This window comes from Mastacembelus armatus, chromosome 11 (assembly GCF_900324485.2).
Source record: "Mastacembelus armatus chromosome 11, fMasArm1.2, whole genome shotgun sequence".
NCBI classification, from domain to species: Eukaryota; Metazoa; Chordata; class Actinopteri; order Synbranchiformes; family Mastacembelidae; genus Mastacembelus; species Mastacembelus armatus.
The window spans coordinates 2,676,395-2,695,963 of record NC_046643.1 but is presented as its reverse complement, the minus strand read 5'-3'; the positions used below and the strand labels follow the sequence as shown (position 1 = coordinate 2,695,963).

Sequence of the window (19,569 nt, the reverse complement as noted above, 5' to 3'; positions counted from 1 at the left end):
TAATATGATCTTCAGTTGAGTCAAAATCTAACACTAGTGACTACTCAACAAAATGACTGTAAATATACATATATAAATCACTTTGTTGTATAAGTTGCAGGACAAGCCAGAAGAGCAAAAAAGTGCAACTTATAGTTAGGAAAATACAATATGTATCATATCCCAATATCCCCTGAACATATCCTGATCTCAATAAAATGACAGGGGTCAGGCAAGGGCCAAATATCAGACGTGGCCAGTACTCTACAGGGAACATTGAGTATTGTATGTAAGAATGCCCGTACTTGTAGTGCTCTAAAAATATATATGTGTTGCATATAAGCTTTTTGCACGTGGACTTCTGCCATTACAAGAACCAGAGAGTATGCAGAGAGTATGTAAGATCCCGTAAGACATCAGGATCATAACATTGCTCAGAAAATTTAAATTTTAAGATTTTTGCTCACTTTCTGATGGACAGCTATACCTGTAATCACTAAACCCTCCTCTCTCTCCGGTTCCTTTAAGTTTTGTGTGCTTTGAATGATTATTTTGTCTTCTTGTATATGTTGTCTTGATGTTGTGATGTATGCTCTCCAGAGCAGGAACCTGCTGCAAAACAGTGTAAACTGAGTCAGGCCAGATTAACAGGAACTTTATGTTGCTTTTAATCCTTTCCCGTTTAAAAAATATAAATAAAAATAAATAAATAAAAATAAAGCTAATAAAATACAATTAAGCTGAGACACTTTAGACTTAATAACTGTATTTAATCAGAGCCTGCTGATCATTTGGGAAGTGTAAATAACCTTTAACATGGTTCATGTTATATTTCATATTTTTCCTGATTAATTTACTATTACCAGAATTAACTCATTCTGGGAATATTAGTAAATTACTCAGAATAAAATAAAATCTGATGCTCCACAAAAACTAACAATGCATCAAAATCAGTGTTGTTACTAATCTTTGACATATCCAAGACTGTGATAAAAGGTAACAAAATATCCAGTCCACAATCACTTTTTATAATGAAAATAAGTAATTTTGTGTTTTTTTCCCCAAATCTGTGACATCACTTATGAAACTGGCATTTAAACAGTTAAAATCCTGGAAATTTTTTTAACATTTAGTAGTTTTGATCAGAACTGAAGTTGATTAACAGATTTATGTATTAACATTTGAAACAACATTAATCTGATATATTTTTACAGCAGTTTATTTTGGTGGACATTTTCATCCTGAACATAATGAAAGGGTAGTGTTTTCGAACAGTGCACAAGGGTTAAGGATGAAGGCAGCTCTGCTCTGGACACTGCAGTGGTAGGTGGCCTGCAGAGAGGGCAGTGGAGTCCTGGTGATCTTCTCAGCACCACTCTCTGCAGATGTTTGCAGTCCATTGCAGTAGTCGTGCCATACCACATGGTGATGCAGCTGGTCAAGATGCCAATGCCAATAGTGCAGCTGTAGAAGTTGCTGAGGAGCTTAGATGACATGCCAAACATCTTTAGCCTCCTCAGAAAGTACAGCTGCTGCTGCTGTGCTTTCTGGGTGGTGTTGAGTGTCCAGGTGAGGTCCTCACTGATGTGTACCCCTGGGTATTTAAAGCTGCTCACACTCTCCACTTCAAGCTCCCGGATAAACAGTGGCTGATGAGTTCTCTCCTTCCTCATGTCCACTATCATCTCCTTCGTCTTGTCAGTGTTGAGGGTGAGGTTGTTATCCTCACACCATGTCTGACTATCTCCCTCCTGTAGGCTGCTTCGTTCCCACCAGTGTCCGTCCGATCACTGCAGTGTCATCAGCAAACTTCAGGACGGTGTTGTCCTTGTGTGAGGCGACACAGTCATGTGAACAGTGTGTAGAGGATGGGGCTGAGACACACAGGGGTGTCAATGTTTGTTGTAGTGATGGCTGAGGTCCTCTTTCCAATCCTTACAGATTGCGGCCTGCCAGTCAAGAAGTCTAGGAAGTCAAGTAGTCTAGTAATCAACAAGTCTAGGAATGTGTGACACTGAAAAAATGTTTCATGTTAATGAATCTGACACAGACTACCGACGTTTCCTCTGGTGGAAAGATGGAAATCTGAGTGCAAAACCACAGGCGTTTCAGATGAAGGTTCATCTATTTGGCGCTGTGTCATCTTGCTAAAGAAAATGAAACTGTTTCCCTTTAGCTCACAGTTCAGACCTTCATGTGGATGACGGCATAACGAGTGTGGCAAGCATGGAAGAAGCTATTCAGCTTGCAAGGGAAGCCCAGGAGCTCTGTGCTGTAGGTGGCCTGAGCATGCTCAAATTTGTATGTAACAACACCACAGTCTTGGAGAGTATGCTGCTGAACCTAAGGTTCTTGACCTGACCTTCAAAGATTCAAAATTGGAGAGAGCCTTGTTTTCACCCAAATTATCAACCACCCACAAGGCGTGGAGTGCTATCCACTGTTACCTTTCTCTGTGAACCACTGGGATTTGTTGTTCTTTGAGGTATGTGAACAAAGATGGGAGGGCCCACTTTGCTCTAGACACAGCAAAGGCTAGAGTAGCTCCTATTAAAATCACAACAATACCCAGACTAAGCTGCTGTTGTCTCAGTTGTAGCAAGCAGCACCTTAACCCTCTGGGGTCGACGCACGCGCCGGCGCGTTTTGACGCATCTTTTTCTGATAAGGCCGAAACAAACTGAAATTACTCCGTCAATTCTGATCGTACAGATAAAAGAAGTATATCATTCAAATCTGTAAAGGGTCTAGTTTTAGTGGTATACCATCATAATAACAACAAAACGTTGTGCTTTTTTTAAATAAAGAAAGCCGACAGGGTGCGCTCTCGGACTTTTCTGTCTCTGCCATTTCTCTTCACAGACGCGTAAATAAAACAACCAGAATCTCAGCGAATACTTGGCTCATAAAAATAAGAATTATATGGCTAGAAAGCTTGAAATGTTTTCTTTTGAGTGAAACAATTCAAGTCAAAAACAAATCATCACTTTTTATTTAATCCGTATGAACGTAAGGAGAAGTCCGTTTTTTCCCGTCTCACCTCATTACAGGTAATGCGGTCCCGCCTTGTACACTGTCCACTGTTCACATGTAAATAATCTCAGGTGAACCAGGTAAATATGTGCACGCCCCCGAGAAATGACACAAAATATCAAACTTCATCATAGAATTTACTCACTTTTTCGACACGTTTGGATGATGGCGCGTTACGCACGTGAAGCGGCGCTCCTTACATTCCACACAGAGACAAATAGTTTAGCTTGTCCTCAGAGTAAAAACTCTGATTTTAACTCAAATGAGGATCGTTTGCTCCTCATTGTGTTGTATTGTACAGCACTAATCCGTCCCATCTACATTGACTGAAAGGCTCATTATGCGCGTCTTTGTCTGGTCGTTCAGTGCGTCTTTTGTGTTCTCAGGTAAATCACATGACTATTCATCCTCAGACACACCCTCTTGCATATGGCCTTTCTGGACAAAAAGTGTCTTAGAAAATTTAAATCAGTGTATTGTTTACTGTGAATGTGTGAACAAGATGACATTCACAGCACTCTGAAGTAAACACTTTAGCCTACAACATGCAGGTCTCCAAAGTCTTGTGAACCAATGTCCTGTTTGTGTTTTATGGTCTTATTTCAGTGAGTAAAAAATGGTAGTTTTTCACTAGCCATACATAACCACTTTTTTCTCAAAAACACAATAATGTATAAACTTGAAGCTCACATATTATTGTAGCCAATTTTGTGCTGATTACAGTGTTATTAGACTTTAGACATTAATATGTTTAAAAAACACTGAAAAAAGCACAAATGTCAGGACATGTCAAAATTTGTCCAGGCCCCAAAAACCCCCTCAGACCCCAGAGGGTTAAGAGAAGAGCTAAAATTGTTAAATGTAGATGTACTTAAAAGCCTGGCCAGTACTTATGGACAGATTCTAATGTGACGTTGGGATACACAAACAATGAGGTACGACGCTTCCACACATTTGTGTCCAACAGAATATAGAGGCTATGTCTCAGCACCTTCCCTCACCAGTGGCGATATATTCCTACCAATCAAAACCCTGCCGACATTGATAACAGAGGTTTGAGTGCAAGTGAACTTGCCACCTCAAACTGGTTTACGGGGGCCACTAGAAAGAAATACCTCTAGTGGCAGATCTTATCCCAAAAATTACAATCAGAGATCCTGAAGTCAAAAGAATCCAGACTCTAGAGACACTAAAAACAGTGCATGTGAGTCTTACTGATTGACTGTCAAAGTTGTCCTTTTGGTACAGAACTACTCAAACATTACCACGTCTCCGTCATGTCAGAGGAAACAAATCATCACATCACATCATAGCACTGTGGAGGAAAGAAAGAATGACCGGCAAGTCACTGTCAAAAACTTACAAAGCCAAGTGTTTCAAGAGAAGATCTTCTTTTCCTTTTGGCTGCTCCCTTCAGGGGTCACCACAGCGAATCATCTGCCTCCATTTAACCCTATCCTCTGCATCCTCCTCACCCACACCAACTATCTTCATGTCCTCCTTCACTACATCCAAGAACATCCTCTTTGGTCTTCCTCTAGGCCTCGTTCCTGGCAGCTCTAACCTCAGCATCCTTTTACCAATGTACATCCTAAGAGGAGATGAAACTGCTTAAGAGCTTCACTTCCATCATAAAGTAATCTGTTTCATCTTCTTAATCAAGATGGACTCCTCAAGGTAGGAGGGAGGCTAAAAAAGGCATCACTTCCTGTCTCACAAAAGCATCTAGTGATAATTCCAAAAGATCTTCTCAACACCAAGATGATTATTGCACATTGTCATGAACAGGTCCGACACCAAGGAGGAGGCCTAACTATTAAGGAGATCAGAGCAAATGGATTTTGGATCCTAGGAATAAACAGAGCTGTCACAGCATATGTGCATCAGTTTGTTAAATGTCGGAAACTGAGGAGAAGGCGGAAGAAGAGAAAATGGCAGACCAACCATCAGAGTGTTTAGATCCAGCTCCACCACTTATTGTAGAATTCATTGTTTTGGTCCATTTTTAACAAAGCAAGGGCAGAAAGTGCAAAAGTGATATGGTCTCCTTTTTACATATCTTGACTGTAGAGCTATTTATATTGAAATGCTGGATGACATGTCAACAGATGCATTTATTAATGGACTTTGTTGTTTCATTGCCATAGGAGGAGCAGTACATCAAATCAGATGTGACCAAGGGACTAATTTTGCTGGAGCTAAAAATTAACTTAATGTAGCTTTAAAACAAGTGGACACCAGTCGTCTCACTACATTTCTGGCTAAGAAAGAAGTGTGATTTTGTCTTGAACGTTCCCCATTCTGGAGGCATTTGGTAGAGACAGATCAGAACAGTGAGGAATATGTTTCATTCTATTCTCTCACTTTCATCAGGTAGGCACCCCCTGGCAATTTCATCAAATAGGCTCATAAGCAGTGGCATCATGTTTAGCATTTTGCGGAGCAATTTTGGAGCCATTGGAAGAGAGACCTTTCTAACATCACCACCAGACAACGATGGGATATTCCAGGGAAGAACCTTAAAGTTGATGACATTTTCATGGAAAAGATGGATGATCTAATTTGTAATTAGTGGAGATAAGCCAGAGTTCTGGACACAGTGACTGACAAAGATGGACTTGTGAGAAAGGTAACAACTGTCTTGGAGACAAGAAGATGGGAAAGGACAAGCCTTTGATCATTCAAAGAAAAATGCCACAAGGGTCTGTCAAACCTAAAGCTGAAGTTGTAAACAAAGGAGAATGTCTCGTCTTGGTTCTGCATGTTTCAGTATTGGCTAACTTAAGGGCACAAGGTTTCAATTAATGATAGTTCCAATTATCATTATTAGCGCATTTAAGCTAAGCTAGGACTTCCAGTTGTGTGTTACTCAAAATTTTAAGGTTATACTTATCCAATGTTTCTGTAATAGTATGTAGCTGGCAAACTAATTCCTAGTAGAGGGCGTGGCTAGGTGTAATGCGGAGTGTGCTGTTTTGTAGCCCTTCTTTGTTGTCTGCGTGTGGCTATGGTCTGGATGTGACCATCATGTTTTATAGCCTTCCTCATTTGTCTTTTTATGAACATGGTCTGAGTGAGCAGGCGCAGGCATCACAGACAAGTAGACTGTCGATGATATTGTGCGGGAGATTGGAAATCCCTCGGGTTGATGCCTGTACTGCAAGTTATGGTTTAGTTAATCGCTGTTGCTGCTGTGTTTTGATTTGTTTTACTCCTTTAGCTGTCCAGCCATGGTGGGTGCACACTGGTTGCTTCTGGCATTGTTGAGGTACTAGTGTATCGGGCTGGCTAGCGGGGTGTTTTTTTGTCTTTTCTTTTTCCTTCTCAGCCTCATATTGTAACTCTAGTGTCAGACAATGAGTACATCCCCTGCCATGTACTGGCGTTTTTTGTCATATCAGAACTACTCCTTGGTGTGTTTTTGAGATGGTGTGTGCCTTTTTCTGGAGTAGTGTGTTTTTTTTTTGTTTTTTTTGTTTTTTTTTAAAGTGGATCTGAGCGACAGGGGTGGATGGTTGGGAGCTGGCTGACTAATAACACCATTAAAGGGGGAATAAATTCCTGTTACATATTTTATTGTTACTATGTGATAAATGTATTGTACTAATAAATTTATATTTTCATAGAGGATGTGTACATAATATAGGCTGGGTTCTGCTACCGTAGTTCAGCTGAGTCACAAGTAGTAAGTACTAAAAGACTGTATTTTCTGTCTCCTTTATAGCTCTTACAGTGTATGCATCAAGGTGTATTCTCTAAGGTTTATATGGATTATTTTCATTCCATTCATAAACGTTAATAAAGTCAATACCTGTGAATCATCAGTGCAAGAATTAGACCATCATTCAGCTGGGGATTCTACAGGAAGTATTAATCATTTGTGTGCAATTTCCAGAATTCCTCTCACCTGTGCTGACTCATATGTGATGGTCTTGGTCTCAGTGTGAACTAAGGGGATGTCCTTGTAGGTCACAGTTCCTCTCACGGAGTTGGTGACGTCTGAGATGGTGATTGTCTGGGTCTTTAGCACAGGAGACTATAGGAATCACAGAATCAGCAACAAATTATGAGGACTCTCTCAAAACCTCTCTCACATATGCGCATACAGCAAGAAATTGAAAGTCTGACATGTCACAGTGGACTACGGCTGGACTGAGGTTCACTAACTTCCACAATGGTGGGCAGAAATTATTTTTGGTCCTGCAATTATGCAAATGACAATGCCAAGGAGACTGCTGCAGCTTACTTAAAGGCTTATTTTATTGCTGCATCTGTAGCTCTTCACATTTTAGATGAGACAGGTGGTCAGAGGGTGAAAACTAGTTCTATATAATGATTCCTTTTTAAAAAAAAAAACATTGTTTGTAGTGCACCGTTTCTTATTGTTTGTAGTGCACCGTTTCTCACACAGAAGGATGCCAACATTACTGCAGGACCTCAAGAGGAGAAAATACCACAGACTAAGCCAAAAACTACTCTGGATGTGTTCCTCAATTACTGTATGCAACACTAAATGACTTAAAACATGACTGGAGGGGATTTAACAATGTCAACAGAAAGCCAGCAAAGCCTTTTTCATTCAAGATGGAGATGAGAAGGTATGCTACTGCTTAACTAAATATGTAGCAACATACTGACAGCTAGTGCAAATATTCTGTACTAAAACTGTAGGAGCTGGATCAGTGGGGTCACAGATAGTTTTATTCTCTGTACTTACTGTTCATATTTGATACAGGGATTTATAGATGGAAGTGGGTACTGATGATTTTAGATGATTTGTTGACGATCCACCTGAGTCTTATATGAATTTGGGTGTTAAAACTCTTGAAATGAAATGAGGACAATTTTAATTTATAATGCAGGCAGAAGTGGAGCAGAACATGTCTGTTGAGCTAACAACTGAGACTACTGCAGATGTGACAAGCCAAGGAAATTTGGATAAGGCAGCCATGGATATAAGGTTGCTGTTGATGATTACATTGATTTTGGCGGTTTTGGTAAGTTCATGCAAATTGAAAGAGATTCATAAAGGTAGTACAGCAGTATTTCATTGGATCTTTTAAGTTAGGGGGTAATGGCACCCCAGCATATCTTGAATACTGAGGCAAATGCAGCAAAAGAACAATGAAGTATCACCTGTAGCTTTCTTTTTGGACAAATTACCAAATGTGGGCCTCACTATGTCTTCTCAGATGACAAAAGGAGGGGAAGGCAGGGAGAAAGGCAGCGTTGATCGTGATCCTAAATGACCCAAAAACCAAATCTTTAAAATGATTGTCAAGACCTTGACTGTCACTATCAGGAATGGGGCTTTGTTTGTAACTGATGATTTGACCAAACAGATAGATAGATAAGGACTTTATTAATCCCAAAGGAATTTATATAGTCTGCTGCACACACACACACATCATGAAGATAAAAATAGCTACAAAAATAAATACATAATCACAACAAGATAAAAACAATAAGTTAAGCACTGAGAATTAATAGTCTACATGAGGATTAACAGTCTACATGCCCCTCCCTTGCCCTCCTCTCCTAGCAGTGGTATTGTGCAGCCTGATGCCACGTGGAACAAAAGAGTTCCTGAGTCTCTCAGTTGAGCACCCTAGCGACAGTAGTCTGTCACTGAGAGAGCTCCTCTGGTAAGAAAAGGCTGCGTGTAAGGGGTGGGTGGTGTTCTCCAAGACCACTCTAAGCCTAGACATGGTCCTCTACCACTATCTCCACAAAGTCCAGTCTCAGTCCAACCACTGACCAGCTCTCCTTATCAACCGTTAAAGAAGGCCAGCCTCCTCAGGAAGTACATCCTGCCCTGCCCCTTTCTGTAAACATAGTCCAGATTGACAGGCCAGCCCAGCTTACTGTCCAGGTGCAGACCGTCTGATGTCCAGTATCATCTCCTTTGTTTTGGAGATGTTGACCTGGAGCATATTTCTCTGACACCACGCCACAAAGTCCTTCAACAGGCTCCCATACTCCCCCTCCTCGCCCTCCCTGATACATGCCACAATTGCAGTATAATCTGACAGTTTCTTCATGTGGCATGTATCGGAGTTGTACTGGAAGTTGGTGGTATATACAGTGAAGAGTAAGGGCATTAGTGCTGTCCCCTGTGGAGCACCTGTGCTGCTAGTCACTGTGGAGGACACACAGCTTCCCATCCTAACAAACTGAGGTCTGTTAGTTAGGTAGTCTCTGATCCAGACCACAAGATAAGAATCCACAGCCATGGTGGTCAGATTCTACTGGAGTAGAAGGAGCTGAATGACATTGAAGGCGCTTGAAAAGTCAGAAGAGAAGCATCCTCACAGCAGAGTCCCCCACATTCAGGTACGAGAGGGCACGTTGAAGAAGGTAGAAGACTGCATCCTCAACCCCCACCTTCGCTTGATATGCAAACTGGAGAGGGTCTCTTACATTCTGCACCTGGGGTCGCATGAGCATCAGAATTAGTTGCTTCAGTATCTTCATTATGTGCTTAGTGTGAGCAACTGGCCCATAGTCCAGCTCACTGGGGTAACCCTTCTTTTGCACTGGAACAATGCAGGATGTTTTCCATAATGTGGGGACCCTCCCCAGACACAGACTCAGATTGTAGACCTGTTGCAGAGGGTCTCCCAGTTCAGCAGCACAGGCCTTCAAAGGCCTTGCACACACCCAGTCTGGGCCAGCTGCCTTCCTAGGATAGAGTCTTCTCAGCTAAGTCCTCACTTGGTCAGTGGTAATAAAGGAGGGATGAGAGCAGAGTGGGGAAAACAGGTTTGATTTTTCCAGATTGTTTTTGTGCCATTTATCGCAATTTGTTACGGTTTTATGATACAGCTGGAAATTTGATTTCTTGATGGCAGACCTTAATTTGAAGTTTGCTGTCATTTTGCCTCTAAAGTAGGCAGTTTTTCTCTTTTCCTAGCTTTTGCATTTAACTACTCCAGGTGAGGGGGGCAAACATTAACCGGGACCTTAGTGCAGCATCTGTGATTGATATTAAAACCTATACTTCAACCTCCCAATCTGATTGAGGGGTTAGCAGACCTGTCATCTCAATGGACCATCTAGGGGGAGTTACTGCCTGACCTGGCACATTTTCATCCAGCTAGGTTTGAGAAAAGCACAAAACAAATTCTGAGTGCTACTCAGAAAGAAACAGCCAAGGGGCTTAAAGTGTGCCTAGAGCAGAAAATATTGTGACATTTAGGAAAGAAACAAGAGAAGCAATTTACAGCACTTGGTGACATTTCTGTGCTGTCAGGACAACATACATAATTAACAAATATGAAGGTACAAATTCATCATTCATTCATAAGGTTTCCTGTAACATTACAGTATAATCTCATCCTTTTGGGTGTGGGATGACATTAGAGGAGGTGAATAGCAAAAACCTGAAGTGGTTGGATCAGGTAGTCTGCAAGCTCAAACCAGAACCTCTTTGCTGTGAGGCAATAGTACTAACTGCACCACTCTGCCACTCAGCCATAAGTGGAATATACATACTCTATATAGATGGAAGGGTGGATGCATTTATTTCCACTGTAGCACACCTTACTGTAGCTTTGAATTAATACTCACAAAGTCACAGGAGACCATGAAGGACAGGGTATAGTCATTGGCTGAATAAGAGAAACTCCATCAGTGAATAATGGGGAAAAAAACTAAACATTTACCTTGGTTTCACAGTGAAAAGTACAGGCTTACAGATTCTAAATTATCCAGACATCTAATAAGACAAAATCAGTACAATATCATACAGATGTGTACACACCCACCACTAGAGTCAATATATTTACTGAGCATGCACAGTCTGATAAATATATTTATGTAAATAGTACCGTTGTAAGAGTGTAAAGATTTAGAATTAGTTTAGTCCCACCAGCATTTCAAAGGCTAAACACTACTCTTCCCCAGAGTTTGGTTAGACCCAGTAATACTTTGTTAAAATGAGAAAATGATCAACTTCAGTTCATCAGGCTCTGAGCATCAATACTGTGGACACATTAGTAAAACTTTGAAGTTATGTTGAAGAATCCAATAAATTCTTAGAATATTGTTTTATTTTTTGAAATACTTTGGGTAATAACATATTTTTTAAATCAAAATCTAAAAAGAGTTGTCAGGAAACTAAAGAAATGTGTGTTCATCAGGCTGAACAAAAGTTTCAATGTTTCTACCTCCACTCTTTAGGAGGCTGTGTCTGCACAGCAACCGGATTTAAAGCTAAATATGCAACATTTCATAGTGAATGATACACTATAACTATTACCAGCACTGCAGCTCAGCTGACCCCTGCTTCTCATAAGGCAGCTGTGGCTGTTTCACATGCATTCCCCACACAGTGCAGTTCTCTCATTGCTGAGCAAATGCCGGTGAGAATGAGTATGCATGCTAAGCAACACGCTCCCTTATCATAGCTGTCTCAACTGGGCCTTCTTGCTTCTTGTGCTCCGTGCAAGTCCTCTCCCTCGCTTGTTATGGTTAGAAGGCTTGGGTTTTTAGCCTGGCCTTGCCTCTACTATGTAGGCTGCACGCTCTATGTCTACTACGGCATTTTATGTGTCCCCATGGTTTTGTCTTTTCTCCAATTGCTACTAGAGAGGAATCTGGCATTTAGCACCAGAAAAACATATGCCGTGGCTATTTCCACCTGTCACATGGGCTTTGGCGACAGATAAGTGTTCAGCCACCATTTTTAGTATTTTTGGAGGGGGGTGCGTAGACAGCACCTGGTTGCATGTTCCCTAGCTTCGCAATGGGACCTAGTTTTGCTGCAAGGGGTCGAACGGCCACCCTGTTCAACCCCTGTTTAGCAAGGAGCCACTGGTTTTTTGTTCTTCCCCTTCGTTGCTGGGCCCAGTGTGGTGTGCAACATTTCTAGCTATCACTTCGACCCATGGAGAGAGATTAGTGTGGCCCGCAGCCCAATTTACAAAATCTTGCATTACAATATGTAACCAACATTTTGTCTGGTTAACAAAAATTGGTTCTGTTTGTAGAGAGGAGCCTCCCTGAAGCACTGACCAATGACCATGATTGAGACACTCGGTTTGAGCAGAAGAGGGGCCATGCCAGGTGGGCATGGACGATTTTCTATTCAGTGCGCAGGCACAAAGTAAGGATATGACCCATAGCGATAGCACAGAGGGCTGCACCCAATTAACAGAATCCTGGGTTACAATATGTAACCAACATTTTGAAAGCTTATTGTATTTAAGGCTGTTAATACTTTTCTTTGCCTCTATAAAACAACTCTGACACAACTGTTTGAATTGCAAATATGCAAACTAATTATTAGAACTAACAGAAACTAAACGTAGGCTAAACACTGCAGGCAGCAGGGAAATTATCCACAGTTTAACTAACTTATGCAAGTCTAATGGTATTTTCTGGAGGTAGCATGTACCAATGCAAACACAATACACAGTAAAAGTCATAATATTCATTTTCCTACAGCAGTAGGATCTAAATAAAAAAATTAAGCCAAGCCAGTCACACTCCTGTCTCCTGAGCATCTTCCATGTTTTGTAGGGGCTGGGTTAAATAAACAACAGGCTTCCACACAACAAGAATCTACTCCTCACATCTAGGGATGGGTTCCAATAGCTGACAAAATACCTAGTTTCATTGAGGTCCCCAGCCAAACTAATATATACAAATATGATGTAACAGATGAATCTGAAACTGTGTTGAACAATAGAACTACTTCAACAAATTCCATAAGGAGTGGAAAGAATTCTGATTTACCAAATTCAGATTCAATAATTCAGCACTGCCTGGACTAAATGCAATTATTAGATATTATAACCAACTACAAGCCTAAGAATCAGCAAAGTTAAGTTTCATGTGGACTTACTTACTTCTGCATTGGTAATTAAACTGAAATGAACTGACTTACTATCATAATGGCTGCTGAGCTCAACAACATAATTTGGAGATTATAGTTTATAGGAGAGAAAAAAATTGATTAAAAGACAGATTATAGGAGGGAAAAGTTGCATACTGTAGTTAGACAAACAAAGAATACTTTAAGTCATACAACAGTTTTTTTTATGTAAACAAGTCCTCCACTCCCTAAGAAGTGCAACAGATTCAGTTTAAGGCAGGTGAAGGTACAGACTTGGCTAAAAGTGTTGGTACTCTCACATCTAATTGAAACAATGTTCAATTCTTCCTGAAAAGAGTTAAAATAATTATTCCACAGTGATTATCTAATATGGCATGGTAAAAATTCTGGTATTACTTAAAAGTACTGATACAACAAGTGGATTACAATATTACTTCAATTCAAACTGTCTTTAAATTTGTATCACATAAGGGGTTCTATCTCATAATCAGTCATTCAGTCTGTTCAAAGGAAGAAAGTTGTCTAAGAATACAATGAAGAAAATAATAGCCATGCATGGTCAAGCTAAGGGCTACATGGCCATTTCCAAGCAGCTCATTGTCCTGTAACTATAGCTCTTAAATAGCTTGGGGGGCCATAACCAATCACTATGGGAATAACTGCAAGAGGAAAACGGCCCGAGACTGAAGAGAAAAACAGCTCCTTGCATTAACAGTATGAGCCACCACTGTATGTCTGCTCTCTCCTATTTCATCTCTTTCCTGTCTGTCCTCATTCTTTCAGTGCCTTCTGCAGTAATCCCTGGTCCTGGAGCTGTACATGCTGATGTGAACCTACTTGCTTCACTAACACACAGTGTTTTCCTGCTGTTTCATTTTGCTGTTCTCGTCTCTCTCCTCTATCCACTCACCCCAACAAGTCAAGGTATATGGCCACCCAAACTGAGCCTAGTTACGTCAGAGGTTTCTGACATTTAAAGGGAGTTTTTCTTCCCCATTGTTGCCAAGCACTTGCTCAAGTGGACTTTGTTTGGTTTTTCCTTTTTATACTGTAAGCATATAAACACTTGTTAAAATGTTCTTTAAGATGACATACCAGAATGCCTTCTAGGTAAAACAGGGCCCAGGGTGTGAGATACAATTAGTTAAGGATATTTGGATGTGGCCAATGAACCATTCTGAAGTGGGTTTAACCACTAAACATCCACCTGAACATCTATGGAGAGAAATTTTTGTACTTATCAAATCTAAATAACTTGGCACAGTTTGTCCAAGAAAAGTGAAAAGAAATCACATTAGGAACTACACAACGCACCTGATTGCAATAATGGCCTCAAAAGGTGTGCTACGAAATATTGCATCACATGTCCCAGTATTACCATCCATGCCATTATCATTTGCTGTAGTATTTAAAGTAATATGTTTGTATCCAGTCAGTTCCAACTTATTTTCTTTTTGAACTAGAGAGTTGCCAACACTTTTAGTTAATGTCTATACACAAATACAATGTACAGCAGAACTGCACTGGGTTGACTACGCTAAGACATGATGTATTATATATCTAGATGTATTAAATGCCATTGTACTTTCTGCCATAGGAAGACTTCAAAACCCAGTAAAATTGTGTCAAAATTAACTTTTTTTGCCACTGTCATGCACTCCCTAAATTGTTTTATTATCTGTAACCTTTACCCTTAAAGATTGAGATAGCTCAGTAATCGTGCAAACCAAATGTTGCACACAGTATGTCCATAGTTCTTAAACTGCTTTGATATATAGCTTTATCTCATTCTGACATTTCTGTATGACCATCATAGTGTCACATGCATTTGTACATTTGGCCCATGTATGGTTTAGAGCTTCCATTGTCAATGACATCAGATTCTTTGTTCCACTACATGTTACTGTAAATGTATAAATTTGCTATAATGCATTCCTGAGTAATTCCATCTCGTCAAGGATGGATTCTGAAATTGGCCTGATTGTCTGCTGTTACTTGGGCCAACATGAATACAGGGCTAATACATGTCAGTTACAGCAGTACTGACATAACTGGATGATGTCCAGAGGCTGTACCAAAAAAAAAAAAATAAAATAAATGTCCCAAGTGAAATTTTAATACAGTATATTTTGAAATGTACCATGCAACTTAGTACATTCATGTAGTATAACAACTGGAAATCCAATGAACTGCAGAAAATTCTTGAGGAGAACATGATGTTTATACAGAACAATGCAATGCAAAATTATTAGTACAACTTTCTTCTTTTTCTGCAGAGTGTAAACACGAAGTTTGTATTTTTAAGTTTCATTCATGAGAACACCATTTTCTGAAAAAAAGGAATGCTTCTTAGCTGACTTTTTAAGTGAGACAATGTAACTTTTGAAAAAGAAAATAGCCTTACATTCTCTTATCGATAGAAAATTGGTTGAAACTGTTTTAGCAAATCCAGATTGGTACCCAAGTGATTTGGGGTACAAAAAAAGATACTTTTTAATATTTTAGCATTTACCATTATTCTGTAATTGATCATTTGTTCATTAGCTCCCCTGAATGGTAATTATCTAAATATAGCTGAGCAACTATAGTTAGGTATGACAGGGCTGTCACCGTTTGGACTTCTCCTCACAAAGAAGCACTGAAGCTCTAGAAAGAGGCCATACTTAATATCCAAAGAGTCTGGAGGATAGTGTGATTAATGGTGTTATTATTTTTGATTTAGTTTCCAACCAGAAACAAGTACAAAAGTGTAAGGGACAGGTTAAATAACAAGCTTGTTAATGGTAATATAATGTGCTGCTTACTACCTACAGCAGTAAACTAGTATTATATACAAGGGGTAGTGACATATTAACTACATTATTTTGTGTAGTTATAGGTTAACATGAGTAAAAAATCTGTTCAGGGCTGCTGTATCCACTGTGTCGACTGATCCCAGATGCAGTGATATCTCTATCTAAATCTCACTTCCACATCCCCCACTCATAACTCCACATCAGCAAACCAGTACTTCTAGGCTCTGCAGAAGGCCTGCACAGACTTCTCGCCAAACTCCTACTTTCAGGTTTCAATAGTAATAGTGGCAAGTTGTAGCATTTCAGATAAAATTGCTTTGTCAAAGACATTGTAAAACTTCTTTGCTAAACAATCACATTAGGGACACGAAAAGAAAAGTAGAAAGGACTGGAACAAAAGATAAGCATAACCCTTTGTTTACCTTTAGAAATCTAATCAAATGTGATACAATGTAGAACAAGCAAGGCATAAATGGTTTTTTCTCATGTGATCCCCTCTCGTAGCCCCAATGCCAGCACTTTTTTGACTCAATTACCTTAAGTCATCAGAGCACATTGTGAAGCTTTCACCAATAAAAAGGAAATCAGGCTACAAATAATCTGAAATCTATATTTCTCCTCAGCCACTTCCTCATTTCGAGCCAATCGAACTGTCAACCATTGAAAAATATAGTCCCTTAAATCATCTTCTTTCTCTTTAGAGTTCCTGCTCATTTGCCTTTTACAAACTGTTATTCTACACTATCTAATATTCTATCCCTCAAGTTTTTTCTCAATTCCTATTATATTCTGTCTACATTCTGTGTCGTACAGTACTTTAACTTTGACTATACTGAATCACTATTGCCAATGACTAAAACAGGTCCTCACTGGTGACTGAATGCTGCGGTCAGCTGTGATTCATAGTATGTTACAAATGAAAAACTGTGACAGCCCCAGAAACAACCCTAATAATAATTCTTATACAGGCTAACTGATGGCAACAGCTTAAACCAGAAACACCTTAAATGTACTGTACTAGCAAAACAAAGACACTGAGAACCACAATTAAATGACTCAAATAGCAAACTCATTAATGATTTCCACTTCCACAATTAAAGGTTCTATTCAAAATTAGAAACAATAATGTATAAACCAAGCTTTCTGTTGCTTCTTCAAGCCTGTCTTTCTTTGGGAAGTATTTGAACATGGAGTGTTAAAAATAATTGCAGGACAAATAACTACTCTATAACCAACAGCAATATTGCTCTTGTTTTCTGTGTTTTATGCAGTTCAGTAATTGATGAAGATGGTTTTGCCTGCAGACTTAGCCTTAGATTTCAAGTATGGTTACAGTATCATGTATGGAGCAATATGGATATATACTTACTAAAAAAACAAGTTGGCAGGAGTTTTCAACCATGTGAGGAAAGGTCAGCTAAATAGAGCTGATAAAATCAGCTAAGGTGTCAGCAAAACTGCTGGTTTAGGTTAAGATGAGAAAACTGTTCTGAAAGGATACAGATTTTACAGCACTAATACATCTGCCTCTATTACTTTAATAAGTCTGGCAGGTATAGCAACAGTACCTAAGCAGAGGAGGAGCATATGGGTCAAATGTCACTTGTGATCACTGTTCAGCAAAAGTTACATAGGCTCACTTTAAGTTTATCTTTCTCTTTGAGTCTGGCCATTTTAGGCTGAACAACTAACAATAATAAGTTCAAAGCAGAGGAAAAATCAGTACTTGAATGCCACAGTCTATAGAAGGATGGGGGCTCCTTGCAGGATTAAATATTTATGGATCTTGCCATTTCTTTGTCTTTTAAATAAATGCCAGCCACAGCATGGTCAGAGCCATCACCAGCAGCCCTGACAGAAAGAAAGACATCCGGGATTGCTTGATCCTGCTTGGGTTTAGTTGACATGGGTTAATCAAGCTCCTCCTCTCATCTGGCACATTGATAGGCACCTTTACAGTGTGACCACAAGCTTGTTCTTCTTCCTCCTCCTCCTCCTCATCAACCCAGTCAACCTCACTGTCCTCTACATCTTCCTCCAGCAGGCAGTGGTGTCTGTGCAGCGGTGGTCCCCCTGGCGCTGGGGACAAACTACACGCTCTTACCTTGTGTCCAAACAGAGACTGCCTCCCTCGCTGTGCTCAGCAGCAGCAGATCAAGAAAGACAAATAACAATGAACAGAGATATGGAATATGGTCAACGGACAGGAGAAGGATGAGGGGATGAAGAAACAGAGCAAGGAATGTTGAAGGAAAGGTACAAAAAAAAGAAGGCTCTGGAGGTTATTTAGGATAGTGGGGAAAAGGGTTTGTGACTGTAGTCCCTTGTGCCCTGCACTTTATAGTTATTGTTTGTGGTACTGCCTTTGCAAAAAACTATACAGACAATTAGCGACACAATTTATGCAGGTACTCCATCTGCTTAGAGAGCCACAGGAAAACATCGTAAGAGAGCCAGAATTACCCAAGAAAGCTCATACTCCAATCATGATGAGGTTAAGATGACGGGTGGCTTAGTGTCATATGAAACAGAATACATCTGTTTTTTACTTCTGTGTGTGTTATCCTTCAACTCAGTTTTTTCTACACATCCTGACTGAACTTGTATGGACGATATTTTAGGTTACATTATAGAGCTGGGCTCAGGATTACAGCCAAAGATCGCCATGTCTGTTTGCAATGTTTTGAATGTTTTGGCATGAAGCTTCAAATCAGAGGATATTAAATGTTTAGCTTGTATATTGAAACCAAATCATAAATCAGAGTGCAACCAATAACTGAGTAACTCTGACAGAAAAACAGCAACTGAAATATTCTGTTGTTTGCAAAAAGGTGGCAGGCATGGACATGAAATGAAGGAGAGGGAGAAGGGAGTACTGAGGATTAATAAATCTCTGCTCCGTGGTGATGATAGGAAAGGCATTGTCTACTAGCTAAAATGCTCTTCTTTTGGCAGCACAAAGTCACAGGAATATTTAGGACCAGAAAAAAGTGAGTGATGTGGCCATAAGAGGCTATATCATCTGTACTGCTTTACAATGTACCACCACAAATTATCTTGGCATTTCAGATGACAGGAGCTCTGGAAGAGCTTATCACAACATATTTTTTATTTCTGCTTTGCACTTAGTATGGGTGATGGGGAAGTAGTATTGCACACAAGGCAATACTTGTAGGCAATGTTTAGCCTGCAAGAAACTAACAGCTCAGGGAGAATCTGGGAATTTTTAACAGATGGATGGTGATGTTTTTCAGCTTATATGTTATTAATTCTGAGAATTCAGCAATAATATGGAATTACCAAAATTCTGCCTCAGGCTTTCAGCAGAAAAGTGCAGTTTTGGCTGGATTTTGAAGTATTAAAATAGGAAGATGTGACTATTGTGCACGACCTTGTGCCAGGGATAGAAACCGTGTCTTCAAGTTGTGCCTTCAGTGTCATTGTCTGGATGTGCAAGAAAGGATTGAGGTGGAGGATGTGGGGAAGAGGATAGAGTAAGTGGAGATTTGAGTGGAGAAACAGGCACAAACTTCAAAAGGCAAGGGAAATGAGATGAGGAAAGAGGTGGCAAAGATAAAAGAAAGGGGCAGAGAAACACATAAAGACATCCAGGGAGGGACACGTACACAGCGGAGGTTAGGATGGTAAGACAGATGAAGAGGAGGGGAGGAGGAGGGTCAGTCCTCTAGCTACTAATCAATGTTCTCAAGCTTTTTTCCTGTGCTCTGGTGTTTGTCAGTATTTCACTAATCATGTCAGCCATTAGACTCATGCAAAGAAATGATCAGAATTAACCTGGCCATGCACTGATTGGCAGATCAAGCAGGATAACAAAGCTTGCAATAGCCATTCAAAGAGTGAAGGTAGCGGTAAGAGGCCGAGATTGGGGTTAAATACGAATGCATCCAGGACAGTATGCTTCAA

General features: G+C 40.0%; 1 protein-coding gene across 1 annotated transcript in view; it reads right to left on the bottom strand.

The window, feature by feature from the left end:
• Positions 1-19,569, bottom strand: part of epb41a (erythrocyte membrane protein band 4.1a) — a 46,213-nt gene that overhangs the window by 6,406 nt on the left and 20,238 nt on the right. The window contains exons 16-17 of the mRNA XM_026300241.1: positions 15,450-15,471; positions 6,920-7,048 (exon numbers count right to left, since the gene is read on the bottom strand). Of these exons, the coding sequence (XP_026156026.1) occupies positions 6,920-7,048; positions 15,450-15,471 (151 nt within the window). The remainder of the gene's footprint in view (positions 1-6,919; positions 7,049-15,449; positions 15,472-19,569) is intronic.